The 17,460-nt window shown below is 59.1% G+C and overlaps 1 protein-coding gene across 3 annotated transcripts; it reads right to left on the bottom strand.

The window, feature by feature from the left end:
- Nucleotides 1-746: 746 nt before the first annotated feature.
- Nucleotides 747-16,609, bottom strand: Fam131c (family with sequence similarity 131 member C). Of its 3 annotated transcripts, none has more exons than XM_076863324.2 (7): nucleotides 16,348-16,609; nucleotides 5,745-5,860; nucleotides 4,852-4,887; nucleotides 4,523-4,616; nucleotides 2,547-2,729; nucleotides 2,231-2,341; nucleotides 747-1,593 (listed from the first exon to the last, which is right to left on the bottom strand). In XM_076863324.2, the coding sequence occupies exons 1-7, from the start codon at nucleotides 16,367-16,369 to the stop codon at nucleotides 1,316-1,318; spliced, it is 840 nt and encodes a 279-aa protein (XP_076719439.2). In that variant the 5' UTR covers nucleotides 16,370-16,609; the 3' UTR covers nucleotides 747-1,315. The 3 variants fall into 3 exon arrangements, with proteins under 3 accessions (XP_076719439.2, XP_076719440.2, XP_076719438.2); XM_076863325.2 differs by lacking the exon at nucleotides 16,348-16,609 and adding an exon at nucleotides 13,048-13,195; XM_076863323.2 differs by lacking the exons at nucleotides 4,523-4,616; nucleotides 4,852-4,887; nucleotides 5,745-5,860; nucleotides 16,348-16,609 and adding an exon at nucleotides 2,970-3,354.
- Nucleotides 16,610-17,460: the final 851 nt, after the last annotated feature.

Below are 17,460 nucleotides of genomic sequence, written 5' to 3'. Positions count from 1 at the left end.
GCAGAGACCTGCCTCTCTTCCCCACCACAACCCACCCACCCCTCCAGCCCAGCTCAGTGCCTTGTGGAGCAGGCAGCGCTACGGAGCCCTGAAGAGGCCCTGCATCCGCTAGGTTCCATCCCGGGGCCAACAGCAGTTATTGCTTGAAGGACAAACCCCACCCTGGACGGGGCGGCGAGCGTGAGGGGCACAGGGTGCCCAGCGAGTGATCATGAAGCTCAGGAGTGAAGGGATGGCACCTGTGCTTGCTGGGGGTTGACTGTTCCCAACCAGACGCTCCCGAGAAAAATAGAGGTGCTCCTGAGCGGCCATCCAACCTGCTCCCAGGGCTGTCCCCTTGGCTCCCCTGTGCTAGCCCAGAGTGAGCCCTTGAGGCTGCTGATGGCCGCCTGGGTTTTGCAGGCCTGGATCCCTGGTCTTCTCCTCGTGCCCCACTCCCCAGCAGGGAGATGCTGGGGAGAGAGCCCCCCCCCCCCGCCCAGGTCCTATGATGCTTGTCCTCATGAATAAACAGGACTCTGCACAATTACTGTCACTCCAGCCCTAGTTCCCTTGGCTGAGCCATGGCTGATCAAGTGGGGTCCCCCAGGTTTGCTCCTTGGGGAGTCCATGAGCCTGGGGCATTCTGCACGGGGCCTCTCCCATGTGGAAGGCTGTGGTCAACCAGCGGTACGTTTCCTTCCCTACTTCCTCTAGACAGGGCCCGAGGACATGCCGACAGGAGCAGAGACCAAGCCAAGCCCATCCAGGGTGAATCCACCACTTTAGTGTCACCAGAGAACGTTGAGGGGGATGGGGCGGGGTGAGGAGGGGGACACCAAGGAAGCAGGCTCAGAGGGCAAGGAACAGACCTTCCGGAGACAGCGGAGGAGTGGGCGCTGAGCTACCAGTAGAGACCACCCCATCTTTGACAGGGACAGATGCACAGAGGGAGTAGGGAGGAGCTGAGCCAGGCTCCAGGTGGGGTCCCAGGCTCCATATGGTGATGCAGTTCCTCTCATGGTGGTCTCCCTGGGGCCAGCTGCCCTGGCATCTGCTGAGAGTCCTGGAGCTCACTGAGGGCAGAAGGCCTGCAGGGAAGGTGCCCACCTGACCAAGTTCAGAAGACAGAGGGAGACCCTGGCTTCCCCTGCTGGGCAGGTCCGCAGAGGCACAGAGTGGTCCACAGGAGTGCTGGCCTCATCCCTGCTGCACCTCCCGTGCCTGCCCTGAGGGTCAAGAGACGCCCAGCTCGGACCCCACCGTCCCGGCGATCCTGGGCTGCCCGCCAGGCAAGGTGGAGGTCTGAGCAGACGCTGGAGCAGAGGGGTCAGCCTCAGTTGTAGAACACCTCGTCCTCAGAGAGGGAGCCGCTGTTCACGGAGGGCAGGGAGTCCTGCAGGTGGGCCCCGCCCTCGGGCCCCAGGCACCCCAGCAGCTGCTGTTGACACTGCTGTTCAGAGCTGGGGGACTGTGGAGTGGCCGCTGTGACTGGGGGCTCTTGGGGCGAGGGCCAGCCATCCGTGGAGAGGCCGGGGGAAGAGAAGGCCAGAAGACTGTCGTCCTGCGAGGGAACGCTCAGAAGGCTGTCCTGCAGGTAGATGCTCTCCAGGTCTGGAAAACCAAACGGGGGTGGGGTGGCCGAGGCCTGCGTCCTGCTCGCCCTCTCTGGGCGTGAGAGGGAGTCCAGAGCACGAGACCCACTGGTCTCACAGCTCGGAACCCCCGAGCCCAGTGCCTAGTTAAGAGCAGGCTCAGAGAACTGGGACAACCAGTGCTCCCCTCCGGGTCAGAGGAAGGATCAGATGAGGTGACTTAATGCAGGACCCAGGTTCGCTGACCCCTCCCTAGTCGCTCGGAGTTCTAGAAAGGTGTTTGGGGGTGCCTGGGGGTCGGCTCCAGATCCTGGCTCGGACACTCCTAGCTGTGGCTCTCGGGTGAGCCTCTGGACCTCGTAGCGCCTCGGTTTCCTTATTCTGGGGTGGGGACAATGAGATTTGCTCCCCAGGGCTGCGGTGGAGACTAAGGAAGTGCCTAGTGTGGCAGACGCCTGATTCTTACATCACAGTGGCTGTGCCTCTGCTCCGGGCACGCCGTGGCCAATGCAGAGCGAGGACCCCCTGTCCCATTCTATAGCACAAACCGAGGCTGAGGGAAGGAAGGGGAGGCCACGCCCGCTGCAGCTGGTGCCAGGGCAGGGGACGGCCTGTGCTCTGCTCCTCCCGCCCCGCCCGGCCCCTGCGGGCTGTACCCTGGAGCTGGACAGCGTCCTGGGGGCTGCTGTCGGGGTGCAGCTCCTCATCATCCAGCGAAGACCAGGCGCTCAGAGTGGCCTCGGTGATGGCAAACTGCTCAGCAACGCCTGGGGGACAGTGAGGCCGGTTCGCTGGGGACACAGGCGGGGCGGGCAGGGCCTCCCAGCCAGAGCAGGCCTGTGAGCTGGCCAGCCGTGCCCAGGGGACCAAGGACGCCCACTTCATGCCCTGCCCACCCCAGGCCTCTACTTTCCCTGCCCAGACAGTGGCCACCTGGTGGTGACCTCTGTCTCCTCCCTGTCCCCTGCTGACCTGCAGCAAATCGAGCCTCTCGCAGCTCATCCGGGAGGCAGCAGTAATGCTCGTCCTCGGCTGGGGACAGCTCCCAGCCCGACTGCTGGGCACTCCAGCCCTTCCACTCGATGAGGTGGGCCACCCGGCCCCGTGCCATGGCCGTGGGCTTGGTGATGTGGTCCTTGATGCTCTGCACCACCCCTGGGTCATTGAGGGCAATCGATGGCTGTCCCACAAGGCCCAGCTCCGGACCCCCAATACCCTTGGCCCACCCCAGGGTCTGGACCCCACAGCCACACATCCCCCGAGCCCGATGCCAGACACAACCCAGTGGCTGCACCTGTGCCTTCCCCATGCCCAGCCCATGCCTCACACACTGCCCCATGCCTGCCCTGTGCCCTCCCAAGCTGGACCCCACCTCACATGACCCCACCCACTCACATGCCTGCCCCTCCAGTGTCCTCCTCCCAGTGAACACGTGGGCCACTGAGCGCTTCTTTCTTAGGTGGCCACTACCTCGCTTCCTTTCTGACCCAGGGTCCCCCAACCCTGCCCACCCAGGGACAGCTCCTGGGAGCATCTCTGCTCTCAGCTCTGCTGACAGCGAGGCCTGGGTGGTTGAGCAGGGAGGGCTTCCTGGAGGAATGGCCCGCAGTTTGGAGGCAGGTTGGGACTGGGCAGGTGGAGGCCAGGCTGGGGCTATTTCAGAGATGAGAGGCGGGAAGCGCCTGGTATGACTCCAGCCCCAAGGGGAGACACGGGGATGACTGCAGGACCAGGACAGTAGGAGATGGGAGCTCCCAGGGGCCAGGCTGGGCCTAGAGAGCCGCAGCAGGAGAAGGACAGGTTGGCCCTGCTATTTAGGACCAGCTTCCTGATTGGAGGATCAGGGTTCAAGGGTGAAGGCAAGGGCACCTCGGGGGGTCACTGCAGGGACCCAGAAAAAGTAAAGGCCACAGGAATGGTGGGAGGAGGGGGTTCTCAGGCGTGGATGGAGGGGCAGGGCTGGTGGGGTGGCTCTGCGTCTCTGTGACCCGCGGCCGAGAACACAGACCTGGGGTTCACAGGGTTCCTGAAGCCACAGAGGTGGCCACAAAGCAAATGGGGACCTGGGGCGGCAGGACAGGCCCAGGCGAGGCAGAGCGGGAGAGCTGAGTCCCCGGGTGGCAGGATGCAGGGGAGTGGGGTTCACAGGTACCAGGGGAAGCTGTTTCCAGGGAGCGTGGGCAGCAGGGTGCTCCGGGGAGCCGTGAGGGATCTCATGCAAAGGGGGCCCGAGGCGTGGGGGGGTCGAAGCTGGCTGACAGGTGGGCCGGCCCGGAAGGCTGGTCAGTGCCGCCCGGAGCAGCGTCCCGGGAGCAGCGCAGCCCACCCACCCCAGGCTGCGTGCCCACCCCGGCGCCTCCGGTGCGCTGTCTTGGTTCACACCTGCACCCTCTCTGGAGAGCCGCCGAGGCTTGGGGCTGCCCCACCTGAGAGGCCACGAGGTGGCAGAGTCCTCCCAGGGCCACGCAGGACTGGCCAGTGGGGGACATAAAGCCAGCCCCCTTGCCTCAAATGCTGCCAATTCATAGGGGCACCTGGTGCTGCAAGCTCCCGGGGGGCTGGCAGGAGACTCCCAGAAGCGGATCCAGGCTGAGCACCCCGGCAGCCCCGGCCGCCTCCCACACTCCTTCGGGCTGGAGGGTGACGGCTCAGGGCAGGATCCTATTCCAGGCTCCGCTAGACGCAGGTGGCACAGAGGCACGGAGACCACACCAGACAGACATCCCCAAAATCTGGGCCAACCCCGAGCATCTTCACAAGCCAACAACTCAACCCCTGGCAGCAGGAACCCTCCGGTCACCCGGAGCCCAGCATGGAGCCCCGCGCTTGGAAAGCAAGGAATCCAAAGGGCCGCCGTCCTCCAGCGGCAGTTCAGCTTTGCCTTCCCAAGTTCACGTACGAGGTGGAGCATGCCAGCTCCAAGGGCAGGAGCGGGCGGCTGAACCTACCCACAAGGGACGAGGTGGCCAGGGCCGCCACGCCGTAGTTGCCGGAGCAGGCCCTGGAGTCGGACAGGTAGCCGTTGGTGGTCTGGAAGCACCTCTGGAGGAAGCAGGGAGGAGTCAGCATGAGGGCAGGCTGCCAGAGGGTGTCCCCACACCCCCGCGTCACGCAGCCCACCCCAGGCCCTTGGGTGGTGGGCCGGGAGAGGGCAGGTACAGCCAGGGAGGGCCTATCCCCCCACCCAGGGCTGGCAGGATGTGGGCCTGGGCTGGGCACAGCAGGTGTAGATGGTATCAGCTGCGCTGGCTAGACTGGGGATAGCAAGTGCACTGACCTGCCAAGGATCCCAACAGAAATCCATCTGTTTGTCCTAAAGCAAGAGGAGAAAGAGGGTCAGGCAGGGCCCGGCACACCCTGCCAGCAGATGGCCGAGCTCCCCAGGGGAGGTGGGGGTGGGCCTCTGGTGCTCCATGAGGTGGAGTCTGCACTCATGGGTCATGCCCTGGTGTCACCTGGCAGCAGAGAGAGGAGGAGAGCCACAGTGGCACTGGGAGGAGAGACGGCGGGTATAGGCCATAGATCAGACCCAGGTGTGGCTCTCCACTTTGTCATTTCTAGCCAGGTATCTGTGGACTAGGGACCTGACCTTCAGAACCTCTGCTCTTCTGTGGAAGGTGGCAATCTAAACTCATCCCCAAGATTGTGGTGAAGCATAAGTGACATGACACTAAGTGCCCAGCACCTTGCTCTTCATGCAGTAGGTGCTCAAGAAAAAAAGCAGCTGTGTCCAACTGGGAGTTCAGGCCCCAATCTGGGGGGCGGGGTGGAAATTATGCACCAGATCTGGGTTCCCTCACCACATCTTCCTCATCTACCTGCACTGAGAATTCCACTCTTGTATTCTTGAGAGGTGGTACAGGTTGTGAAGGGGTCACAGGCGGGTAGCGGCCCTACTGTCTGCAAAGCTGAGTTAATCTGGGTGGGAGGACCTTCGGTTGTCTTTTCTAAAGAGGGATGGCCTAGTCTCTGGATGCCCAGGTCAATCCAGACCCCCCCTGGGCTGAACAACAAACCTCAAGGTCAGGGGCTCAATGCCACAGGAAGAAGCTGAGTTGGGCAGGGAAGGAAGGAGCTTGGAATGGTTTTCACTCTCTGTGGGGATCTGTAGGGGGTCAGTCTAGGAACCAGGGAACAGGCAGATGCGGGGGATGATGAGTGACCGCTTACCTTGCCAGTGACATGGTCTGGAACAATGGTGGGTGGGTGGCTGGAGGGCAGGTCTGGGTTCCCGGGCTCCGTGCCCTGGGGCATGGGGCAGTCTTTGTGGGCACTTGTGAACAGATCTGGAAATAAGAAGGAGACACTTAGAAAAGCACAGCCCTAGATAGAGCAATAAATCAGGCAGAAGCAAGAAATAAAGGGCATCTCAGTGGGAAAGGAGGAAGTCAAATTATCTCTGCTCGCAGATGGCATGATTTCATACAGAGAAAAATCTAAAAACTCTACCAAAAAAATTGATTGAAACGATAAACAAACTTAGTAAGGCTGCAGGATGTAAAATCCACACATAAAAATTAGTAGCTTTTTTATACACCAATAACAGAATTGCTGAGAAAGAAATCATCTCATTCACAGCAGCTGCAAAAATAATAAATAAAATACCTAAGAATAAATTTCAGTAAGAAGTGAATGATCTCTGCAATGAAAATTACAAGAAACTGGTGGAAAAACATCAAAGAGGACACACAACAAGTGGAAAGACATCCCACGTTCATGGACTGAGAGCATTAATATGTTTAAAATGTCCATACTCCCCAAAGCAATCTACAGATTCAATTCTATTAAAATACCAATAACATTCTTCACAGAAGTAGAAAAAACCACTCCTAATGATGCCTATACTCATGTCCCAGCTCCGACTCCTCCTTTGGACTCTGGTCTGAATTTCCAACCTTCTGAGGGATTTTCTGTCCTGCCTTTCCTCCCTCCACATCACGCAGTCGTTGTGAACTCCTCTGGGTTCTCTGGCCAGTGTGTTCCAGATTCATCCATCCTCATCCTCACTGTGGCTTCTGGGTTGACAGTCCTCCCTCCACCCAGAAGCACAGGGAAGTTACAGCCCAGGCCAGGCAGGTCGCTGGGGTTGGGGACAATGTGGATGTCCCACTCTGTGGGTGTCTCTGGGTCCCTTCCCCCTTTGTGCTCCCTTGCCCCCATGCACTTTCCTCCCAGTGGGCACTTTCTCTGGCTCTCTGGGAAGGCTGCCCTTGGGCTAGTGGTGTTCTGAGAAAGGTGTTGCTAAGTGATTTTGTCGTCCTGTGGACACATTAATGTACTTGCACCAACCTCAGTGGTGCAGCTACACACCCCCAACGCTCTAGGTGCACACCTGCACGGCGTGTTACTGTACCTAACGCTGTAGGCAACGGTGACACAGTGCCAAGTGTCCTCTACCTAAACATATCTAAGCACAGAAAAGGTGCGGCAAGAATACAGGATAAAAGGTAAAAACTGTACACCTGCGTTGCCACTCGCCATGGGTGGGGCTTGCAGGACCGGCAGCTGCCAGGAGTCAGGAAGCGCTCGTGAAGGTCAAGGATGCTGCTGGGCACTACTGTGTAGCCTTTATGTCCCGAGCACACTCAGCTGCACTCATCAACGTAATCCCTGCCACTCAGGAGGAAGGAGGATGGCAAGTTCCAGGCCAGCCTCAGCAAGTTAGTGAGACCCAGTCTCAAAATAAAACAATAAAAAGGGGCTTGGGATGTAGCTCTGTGGTAGAACCCTTGCCTGGCATGTGCACGACCCTGGGTTCAATCCCTAGCACTGCAAAATATGTGTGTGTGGGGGGGGCGGGGCTTATGTTCTTATTCTATAAGTTTTCTTCTATTTTAAAATTTATCAAAGTTTTTAAAAACTTTTCTTAAAAACTAAGACATAGGGCTGGGGGAGCAAGTCAGTGGTAGACTGTGTGTTTAGCATGCTCAGGTCCTGGGTTTTGTCCCCAGCACTGTAATTACACAAACAAGCCTAAGACACAAACATACACGTGAGCCCAGGGTCAGGATCATCTTATCCCACTAAGGAGTCTTCAGGGACTAACATGCAAAGAGCTGCCATCTTCTGGATGGACCAAAGGACCAGTTGACTCTCCTTTAATAAGCAGGCATCTGCTGGGCTGGGATGTGCAGGGAGACAGGGCTGCCCAGCTGAGCAGAGTCCTGGGTTCCATCCCCAGCACCACTTAAAAAAGAAGAAAAGAAAAAGTAGAATACACTCTGAAACACGGATATGGGCTGGGGGTGGAGCTCAGCAGTACAGTGCCAAGTCCTGGGCTGAATTCTCCCCCAAAAGATAAAAAGTTAGTCTAGTAAATACGTAGGAGAGTGACAGCATCATTTATTATTATTATCAAGTATTATGTGCTGGGCTGGGGCTGTAGCTCAGTGGTAGAGCACTCCCCTCACATGCTTGAGGCACTGGGTTCAATCCTTGGCACCACATAAAAATAAATCAATAAAATACAGATATTGTGTCCATCTATAACTCAAAAAAATAAGAAATATTATGCGCTACACATAGTTACTGTATTGCTATTATGTATCCGTTAGTTCACATGCCCACTCACACAGGGGGCAATGTGTTGGGCCAAGATGGATGATGTTCTGATATCACAAGGTGATAGGAATTTTTCAGCTTTGTTATCATCTTCTGGGACCACCAATATATATGCCATCTGTCTTTGATCCAAAGATCTTGCTGCAGCACATGACAACTCCTGTGTGGCCTCAGCCATTGACTATCAGTGGCCGGACCCCAGCTCCTTCCTCTGGGATGGGAAATTCCACTTTACTGACTCTCCAGCGCCCCCTGCAGGACGGCCTGACACCTCGCCCTCCTGCTCCAGCCCTTCATATATCAGCTGCACCCAAATTCTCATGTCAGGGTCCCATTCTGAGGAATTGCCCCAAACATCTGTCAACCCAACCTGCCTTTCGCTACTGATGGGACTACTCCGTGACTTTACCTCCCTGGTCTCTGCTTCCTGATCTGTAAAGTGGGCAGTCGAGGGAGCCTGTTCTTGTTCTTCAGGAATTGTCTATTAGCATCCAAAACTGGACACAGAGAGGCCCTGGGGACCCCGTGTTTTGAGGACAGCCTCCCTCTGAGGGGTCAGCAGACTCTGCTGCCCCAGCCACTCACCACTCCTCTGGCCCTGACTGCCCATTTCACCCACATACCAGAAGAGGGGGTCCCAGAGAATCACTCAGAAATGTGAGACGCCTGCAGAGGAGACACCCCACTAGATGTCTGACCACCAGAGACTGGGGCAGGGCAGGCAGGGGAGCATTCAGCGGCCCTCCCTCCCCACCATGGCCAGGACTGGGAGTTTTTCCAGGGTCAGGAGACAACAAGGAAGATGTCATGTATGGGTCTCGCTGGAATCCCCTAAGGGGGCTGCTTGCAGTGCAGGGGACCCCAGGCCAAGAGATCAGAGGCTAGAGACTTTAGGAGGATGGGGGAGTTGGTGGGAATGAAGGAGGTCTAACCAGAGCAGATCTGCTACGACAGGGCCCTGTGGAGAGGAAGCCCCTGCTTCCAATGTCTCCTGAAGAAATCACCCATGCAACCTTCTCCACTCTGGCCACGCTGACCATTCTGCTGACGATCCTGCACCTTCCTGAGACAGGCCCAGCACGCTGCTGCCTCAGGGCCTTTGCACTGGCTCTTCCCTCCTTCCATCTGGATCTCTCCTCCCAGATGATCGCAGGTTCACTCTCTTGTTCCATCTGGGTCTTTGCTCAAAAGCTGTGACCTCAGTAATATCCCCTGCCAAAACCATCTTATTGGACACGACACCTGCCCTTCCATCCCTTCAGCGTGTCTTGCTCCTCTGGACTCTGTCCATCTCATTCACCATGACAGCCTCAGCACCTGCCATAGGGCCCGGCATACAACAGGTACTCAATAAATATCTATTTCCAGGAGGAAGGCAGGAATATTTGGATGCCTGCCACGCAGGGCCTCGACAGCCAGCCAGCGTTCATCAAGAAAGGCCACTAGAGCCCCGGTCAACCCAGTCGTCCTGGTCTCCAATCCCTCGGGCCAGACCCCAGCGTGTTAGTGGAGGAAGGGATCCCAGAGGAGAGAGTGTGGCCGGCCCCGGCGGGGGTGGGGGGGGAGGTGAGCACAGAAGTGACACCTGCTTTCACCCATGCTGCATCGGTTTAGTACGCAGAGGGGACTAGCGGGTGCCGAGGCCAGCCCAGGGCTGTGAAGGGCCGCCGAGAGGCTGGGGAGAGGCTGGGGAGAGGCCGGCAGGGGCTGGGGCTGAAAAGGGAAGGTAGGGTAGGGTCATGGCTAACTGCCCCCACTTCCCATGACTGAGGCAGAAGGAGGGCAGGGCAGGGAGGACACACCGGATCCTGTGGGCTGAGCCATGTGCCTGCGCACCGCAGCACCCAGCTCAGCTTGCTCTTGTCCCTAGTCCTGACTGTGTGACCCTGAGCTAGATGGGCTTCAGAGTCTCCATCTCTACAAAGATAGTGTTCTGGAGGGCGGGGAGGCATCTTTCAGTAGGTCATACACGTCACTGATTTTATATATATATAATATTTTTTTTCCAGTCCTGGGGATTGGACCCAGGGTTGATCTGCCACTGAACAACATCCCCAGCCCTTTTTAATTTTTTTTTAATATTTTTATTTTGAGACATTGTTGCTACGTCATCCAGGCTGCCCTTGAATTTATGATCCTCCTGCCTCAGCCTCCCGAGCTGCGGGGATTACAGGCGTGTGCCACCGCGCCCTGCAAACTAGGTCTATTTTTAAAACAAATACAGCAGAATTGAATAGAGCAGAGACTAACAGAGCCAAGGGCAGAGATGGCTTAAGTCTTATTTCTTGAAGTTTTTGTTTGAATCACACGGATACGTGTCTGTGTCTGCACACTCATGAAGCGAGAATCTTCATGGTGGGCACCCTGGGTCAAAATGCAAAAGATAGCTGGGTGTGGTGGCACGTGCCTATAATCCCAGCAACTTGGGAGGCTGAGGCAGGAGGATTGAGAGTTCAAAGCCAGCCTCAGCAGATCAGCAAGGCACTCAGCAACTCAGTGAGACCCTGTCTCTAAATAAAATTCAAAAAAGGGCTGGGATGTGGTTTAGTGGCTAAGCCCCCCTGGGTTCAATCTCTGGTACCAAAAAAAAAAAAAAAAAGCAAAAGAGTTATTCTGATGAGTCCAGTCAGAAGTCTGAAATCAGCCACATGTAAGGGTGGGTGCAGAGATGCTGCGTGTTATTGCAAGTTGGGGTTCTGCCAGGCTGTGGACAGGGTGGCCCCAGCTACGGGCTGTCCCTGGGAACTTGGAGAGTGCTGGGATGTGTCTAGGGCCCCTGGCTGTCCCCTGAAGCTGTCCTCTAGCTGCGGAGCAGGGGTGCAGCTGGTGGAGAGGGGAGCCAGCTCAGAGCAGGTTGGAGGTGACGCTGGGCCTGGCAGAAACATGACTCGAACAAGGTCATGCCTGTGCCATGGTGGGTGGTGGCCTTGGGATTCCGGCTCCCAGCCCCCTAGCCTGCGCACCCCCACCTCAGTTGGGGTGCAGGTGCCTCTGCAAAAGTCACTTTCTCCCCCAGAGGACTTTGGCCTGTGATGTCACGGCTGGTTGCCATGGAGACGTCAGGTAATGAACCAGCCTAGGGTGAAATCACAGGCTGCTCTTAGCCCAGCTGGGACCGGCCACGTCACCGCCACTAGCAACTGGAAAAACACAGAGTTTCATGTGGGGTGGGGGCTGGGGCAGCCTGAGGGACACTGGCTCCTGCTTTTGTGACTACCTCCCCTCCCCAGGGAGCTTTGGGGGTCATCCTTTTCTTTCTCCCTGACCTCCAGGTCTGAGGCCCCGTTGGGGACCTGCTTCCTCTCACACCTCCCCCCACCACAGGAATGAGAGGCCTCTGGTTGCCTCAGCAACATGGAGGGCCATCTTGATGCTTCAAGGAGAGCCCCCTCATCCAGATGCTTCCTCCATCCCTCTGCCCTCAACCAGAGCTCCCCCTCGACTTAGCCAGGATGCTTCCGGCCTTCCTGCTTGAGGTCCTCAATCAGATTTCCAGTCTCACCACCTGGACAGTTCATCCTGATGTTTAACCTAAACCCCTCTTGCTGCAACGCTCCCGTAGGTACTGGCCTTCTCCGCTTGTTCCCTGGGGGAGTCTGCAGCACAGCCCCAACCCCTCGGGCATCTTCCTCAGAGTCACCCAGACTCTGGGTCTTTGGGGCTCTGTGTCCCAGCCTTAGTCACCGTGGCTGCCACCTGCTCCCAGAGTCTCCCAGGGCTCTGCACTCGGGAGGGCACAGGGTGCCACGCTCAGCCCTGCTCTTTCCCAGAAGCCCAGCGAGGGCACAAACAGCAACCTGGGCCCAAAGCCACGCTGCCACTCCCCAGCCAGCCACCGGCTCTCCTCCAAGGTCCTCAGGGCACCTGTGGCCAAATGCACGTGGCCACGCCTCCAGCCCCCACCGCAGGTGCCTGCCACCAGCTGTGACAGGCAGCTCTGTCCTCAGCTCTGAGGAGAAGAGGTGCAGAGGCCAGCCCCTGGGCTGGGCACGTGCTGCCCCCGGGCACCTGGGCTTCTCATCTGTGGGACGAGACGTGGGCCCAGGGGCTGCGGCCGAGCTCCTGCTGCGGCAAGCGCTCTCTCGTGGCAGCGGCCCCGTCCCTGTCCCTCGGTTTCTCCTGGACCACGAGCCACTTGTCTAGTCCTACCCTAGGGTGGAGCTTCCCCGGGGTCCCTGGCCTCTGCCTGGTGAGTTACCGCCTGCCCAGGGAGCAGGTCGCGGAGCTTAGCAGATGCTGGGTCTCAAGTGGACTGAGTGTCCTCCGCTCCCAGGGACATTTGTTTACAAGTCACCTGAGCCATGACGACAGCTCTGAGACGCTGGGGGGGGGGGTCCCTCTCCACCCCCTACCAAGGACTTGCACACGCCCCGCTCCTTCCCACTTTCCCTGCCAGCCTCGGGACGCCCTGCTCCAGCCTCACCTCCTCCGGGCAGCTGGGCCTCCTGTATCAGGTGCCTCCCTCACCGGCAGCCCTAAAGGGCCAGGTCTGACAGCAGGTCACTGTAGATCACATGCCGACTGCGCCAAGTGCTGTCCTAGGCCTTCCCCTGTCACCTCTCATTGAATCTTCACAACTATGCTACAAAGCAGGCACCACCATGCCCACTGCACAGATGGGGAAACTGAGGCTCGGAGAAGCCTTAATGCAAGTTCACCAGATGGCAAGTGGCAGAGCTGGGCTCAAACCTAGGCCAGTCTGAAACTCCAAAGCACGTTCTCCAGCCACTAAGCAGGGCTGATCTCCAGGGAGTGCCCTCACGCCACTGTGTGTGTGTGTGTGTCCCGCCTCCCCCATTTCACTACTCCAAAGCCAAGGCTCTATCTCGCTCCTCACTCTGAGCACCTAAAGGGCAAGGTCCCCTCTGCCCTCTCCTCACTCTCCCCGCGGTGCCCATACCAGGCTGCTCACCAGCAATGCCACGACCTTCCAGACAGGGATTGGGGACGGCGGGTGTTGTAGGTGGCTCTGCCTGGCCCCCTTAGAGCCTGTGCTTCCGTTTAGACAGAATGGATGTCTGACCTTCCAGAAGAAAATCCTCATTCTCCCATTTCTGCTCTTGCAGCCTCTTGGTGCCCAGTGTACTGGTGACCTCCAGGGTGGGGCCAGGAGGCTGACCAGTTGGTGTGGGGGGGAGGACAGGGACAGGAGGGATAAGGTTACTGGGCCAAGGGCATGAGACGGGCAGTTTGATAATGGCAGTGGTGGCAGAGCCCCAGTCAAATGTGAGCCATTTGAGTTATTCCAGAAGGTTGGTTTTAAGCTTTGGTTTTAAGCACCGAGTACCTGTCTACGGGGGGACACAAGAGAGCAAAAAGCAGGGGCTCCCCACTCAGCTCCCAGCCCCTCCCAGCCTGGGTTCCAATCGGTCTCTCCATGCCCCGGCTGGGTGACCCGAGGTAAGGCTCTGCACGTCTCTGAGCCCCACTCCCCCCTCCCAGGGTTGAAGGAAAACTAACTAGGTCAGGAGAGCAAAGGCTCAGTGCGGCTCAGGAGACACTCCCAACAAACGATAGCTTAAAAATAGGTAACGAACACAAAGAAGCTCCTGGAAACTGCGTTTGTTGCCTTAAACTGGACCCAATCACTTCTACCCTGTCCTTAGGGCCAGCCCTGCTCCTTCCCACAGAGGAAGTCCGGAGCTCTGCCTCTACGGCTCCCCAGTCCAGCCAGGAATGTCTGGGCTAGCTGTGCACACAGAGCTGCTCAGACAAATTAAAAATGGGCGTAATAGCTAATACTCATGAGCGCCAGTCACGTGGCAGGTCCTGGCAACGGTGTTTTACATGAATTAAGCCACTCCCTGCCCCCAGCAATCCATAACTACAACCCTGTTGCATTTCCATTTTAGAGATGAGAACACTGAGGTGCACACACACTGGCTGGGATCACAGAGCTAGGGAGTGGCAGGGACTCCAGCCTAGCAGGTTGGGATGTAGAAGCCACAGCTGCACAGTATGGCTCTCAGGTGGGGCCTGGCCTGAGCAGCGCCAATTGTGTGAAGACTCACTGTGGCCATCAGTACAAGGTTCATGGTCCCTGGCCTCCACTTGACTATGCTTCTGACCTTGGCACTTAGAAGATGTTCTTAGCAACTGGTGCAGGTGTGGAGACCCGCTGCGGGGGCTCAGGCCCACAGCCAGCAGCCCAAGGGGAATAGGACAGGTGCCAGCAAGGAGCCGAGGGACAGCTGGGCAAGGCCAAGACTCAGGACCCCGAGGCTCTGGAGTCCGAGTGCCAGGGAGCTGGCTTTGCTGTTTCCTGGCTACCTGGCCCTGGGCAAGTCATTCAACCGCCTTCTGCCTCAGTTTTCCCGTTTATAAAATGGGAACTATGGTAGTATGTAACCCAGGTTAGCTGTTTGTCCCTAAAATGTTCAGACTAGTACCTGGTTAGCTGTAAGCACCCAATTAGTGACAATTGGAGGGGGTGGCCTCCATGCAGTGGCTTTGGAACACTGGTCACCCTCTGTCTCTCTAGTTCCCCTCCTCTATCCAACTTGCCTGGGTATGTGTCAAAACTCTTAAGTGGCTCACTCCCTCAGGAGGGGGACAAGGTTGGAATATACAACTAGATGGGGGGTGGCACTCAGGAAATCCGTGATGCAAAAGGGAGGGTGCAGAAGGTCACTTCAGCCAGTGTGACCTCACACAACCCCGGCAGAGGGTGCTGTGGGGGGAGCACCGGGTGCGGGTCAGGGGACTCAGGCCTCAGCCTCAGCCTGACCTTGACGGGCATCTCTTCCTCCCTGGCCTCTGCTCAGTGGGTCCTCGGCGCACAAATGATTTCATCTGTGGCTGGGTGTCCATGGCACCCGGCACGAGATGGCCGAGTCATGGAGAACAAACACAGTCGCTGAGGAAATACCCAGATCCCTACCACCCAAGCTGGTCCCACTGGAGATGGTCAGATCCTGTGGGGACGTCTGGGATGCTAAGAGCTGTGACTCCTAGAGAACCTTCAACTCTGCTCTGATGATCGCTTTTCCTCTCTCCCGGCCGCTGGCCCCACAGAACAGGTGCTGTGCTGGGTCCCTCGCTGGGGTTCCCTGCGCCTGGCACGGTGTAGGTGGTATCAGCCTGGTGAAGGGCGATCGAGCCCCACAGTCAGCTGCTCCTTCCTCTCCCCCACTTGTGATCCCACCTTCCAGAGACATCCTGAGTCACTTTCCTGAATGTCCCATGAACTTGTGAGCAGAGCCCCTCAGAGTCCAGAGGGTGGAGAAGGGATACTGTGCTTCTTCCTCAGCCTCCCCCAGATGTTGAGGGCCCCTCCAGGGCCTGCTTAGCCCCTCCCCAAGCACCTGAAGAAGCTACTGGGGTGACAGGTGGGGTGGTAGCCCTGGAACAACTTGTGATTGGGGTCAGACAAAGTGGCCTCAGCCTGTAGAGCTTCAGACAAGGCCAAAGACACCCCCACTCCCAGCCCTGCCCCTGGTCCCACTGTGGGGGTGAAGGGTCCGGGGGCCAGGGAGCTCCGCCTGGTCCCTTTTCCTGCAACCTTGCTCAGCAGCATGTTGGGAAGGGGGACTCCCAAGCCCACCCTGCCCCCTTAGCCTCTGTGCATGACCCTAACCCTCAAGGACAGGTGGCCCCCAGATGAGGGCAGGTCACTGGGGTGTCACGCCAGAGACCAGAGAAAGGCCCAGCAGTTACTAGGAATATCAATTGCCCTCTGTTCCTGTCCCCTGACCAAGGAAGGAGGCAGGAACCAGGAGTTAGGGATGGGGGTGGGGGAGGGGACCTCCTTTATAACCTGTTCCTCACCATTAACCCTTCCCGCCAATGGGTTCAGGGACAGGGGACCGAGGAGGGGAGGAAGGAGCTGGAGTGGGGTGGGCTAAGAAGGCCTGGGTCTGGGGACAGGGAGGGGGTCTGCTAGTTCTCCTGGTGCCCCGAAATCTCGAAAGAGGAGTCAGAAGCCTCCCTCCCCTCCCAGGCAGCGGCAGGGGGTGTGTGGCTGCTGGGAGGAAAGCGTGGCTGGGGACCCTGCTTCTCACCACCTGCCAGGTGCGAAGCGGGGGCCCAGGATGCAGTGACCTCGCGCTCTCTCCGCACTGTCCCCACCCCTCCCAAATCCTGTCCCCTACGGGCACCGCGTCCGCTGGGGGTGCGGCTGGTCCGTGAAGGGCGGGCCCCGTCCCAGGTTCCTCGAGTGGCCCAGGCTCCGCGCGGGTCCCCACTCCCACCACCCCCGGCCGCCGCCCCTCACCTCGCGACACGCAGGAGCCCATCACGGGGCCTCGGGGCCGGGCCGCTGCGCCTCGGGTGCGTCGGGCCGCGGGGCGCTCATGTCTCCGCGGCCGGGGGTGCGCGGCGCTGGCGCGGGGCGGGGGCCGGGGCACGGCGGGCGGGTGACAGGGGCGCGGGCTCCCCGCGGCTCGGCCTCCGCTCCCGCCGGGTTGTCCCCGCTGCTGCCGCCGCCGCTGTGTCCCGCTCGCCTCGCGCCGCCGCCTCCCGCTCCGCGCCCGCTGTCGCCAGGGCCCGGCGACACCGCGGGGCGCGGGGCGGGGGCCGGAGCGCGGGGCGCGGGAGGCGGGGGCGGCGCGGGGGCCCCGCCCCCACCGCGCACCTGCAGCCGCTGTCGCCCGCGCGGGGGACCGGGTCCGCGGGCCGCCGAGCGGGGACCTCTGGTCCTGGGCCTGCCGCACCGCCCGGTGTCCGCAGCTGAAGGTCAGGGAAGGGGCGCGGGGCAGGCAGGCTTCCGGCGCGAGGGCTCCAAGTCAACAAGACTCATTTAACGACAATGACCGGCTCCCGGAGCTGCGCCCAGGAACGCTTTCCATTCCTGGCGTCTCGCGGGGTCAGACCCGAGGCCAGAAGTCACGTGCCTCGCCCGAGCCCCTAGCTTCGAGGACCTGCGCCTCTTCACCCCAACTCCTCATCTGGGGGTCGCGGGGCCGGGGTGGGGGTGCAGAGGGCAGGGAGAGGGCACTGGTGGCCTCGCGGCTGGACAAGGGCTCTGGCTGAAGAAGGCTGGGCCGCCTCTCCCGGCTTATCTAGGGCAGAGTACCCGGAGGCACAGGTCCTTGTCTGCGCCCTGGGTGGCCTCTGTGGGAGCAGCGGCGGTAGGATCCGATCACACGCATCTTCATTCACACTCCCCTACGCAAGAACACGCTCCACGTGTACGTCCCCGCCACTCACACATCCTTGTCCTTGTGCACTGTCACACTTGCACACACATTTACACACACACATGCACTGGCCCCCGGGGAGGGTGACTGCAGATCTCTTAGCCAAAGGGCAATCAGCGCCTCAGTGACTGAGACACCCACCTTCATATACTCATCGGGCTCCATCCTGTACCTTCCTGTAAACCAGG

This window comes from Callospermophilus lateralis, chromosome 7 (genome assembly GCF_048772815.1).
Source record: "Callospermophilus lateralis isolate mCalLat2 chromosome 7, mCalLat2.hap1, whole genome shotgun sequence".
Lineage (NCBI taxonomy): Eukaryota > Metazoa > Chordata > Mammalia > Rodentia > Sciuridae > Callospermophilus > Callospermophilus lateralis.
This window is presented reverse-complemented; position numbering and strand designations above follow the sequence as displayed.

Coding starts and splice junctions, on each gene's coding strand:
- Fam131c (XM_076863324.2), bottom strand. CDS start 16,369: ATGGGCTCCTGCGTGTCGCGAG. Junction 2,730..4,522: donor GGCCACCTCGTCCCTTGTGG/GTAGGTTCAGCC, acceptor TCAATGACCCAG/GGGTGGTGCAGAGCATCAAG. Junction 1,594..2,230: donor GGACGCTGTCCAGCTCCAGG/GTACAGCCCGCA, acceptor TTGGTTTTCCAG/ACCTGGAGAGCATCTACCTG.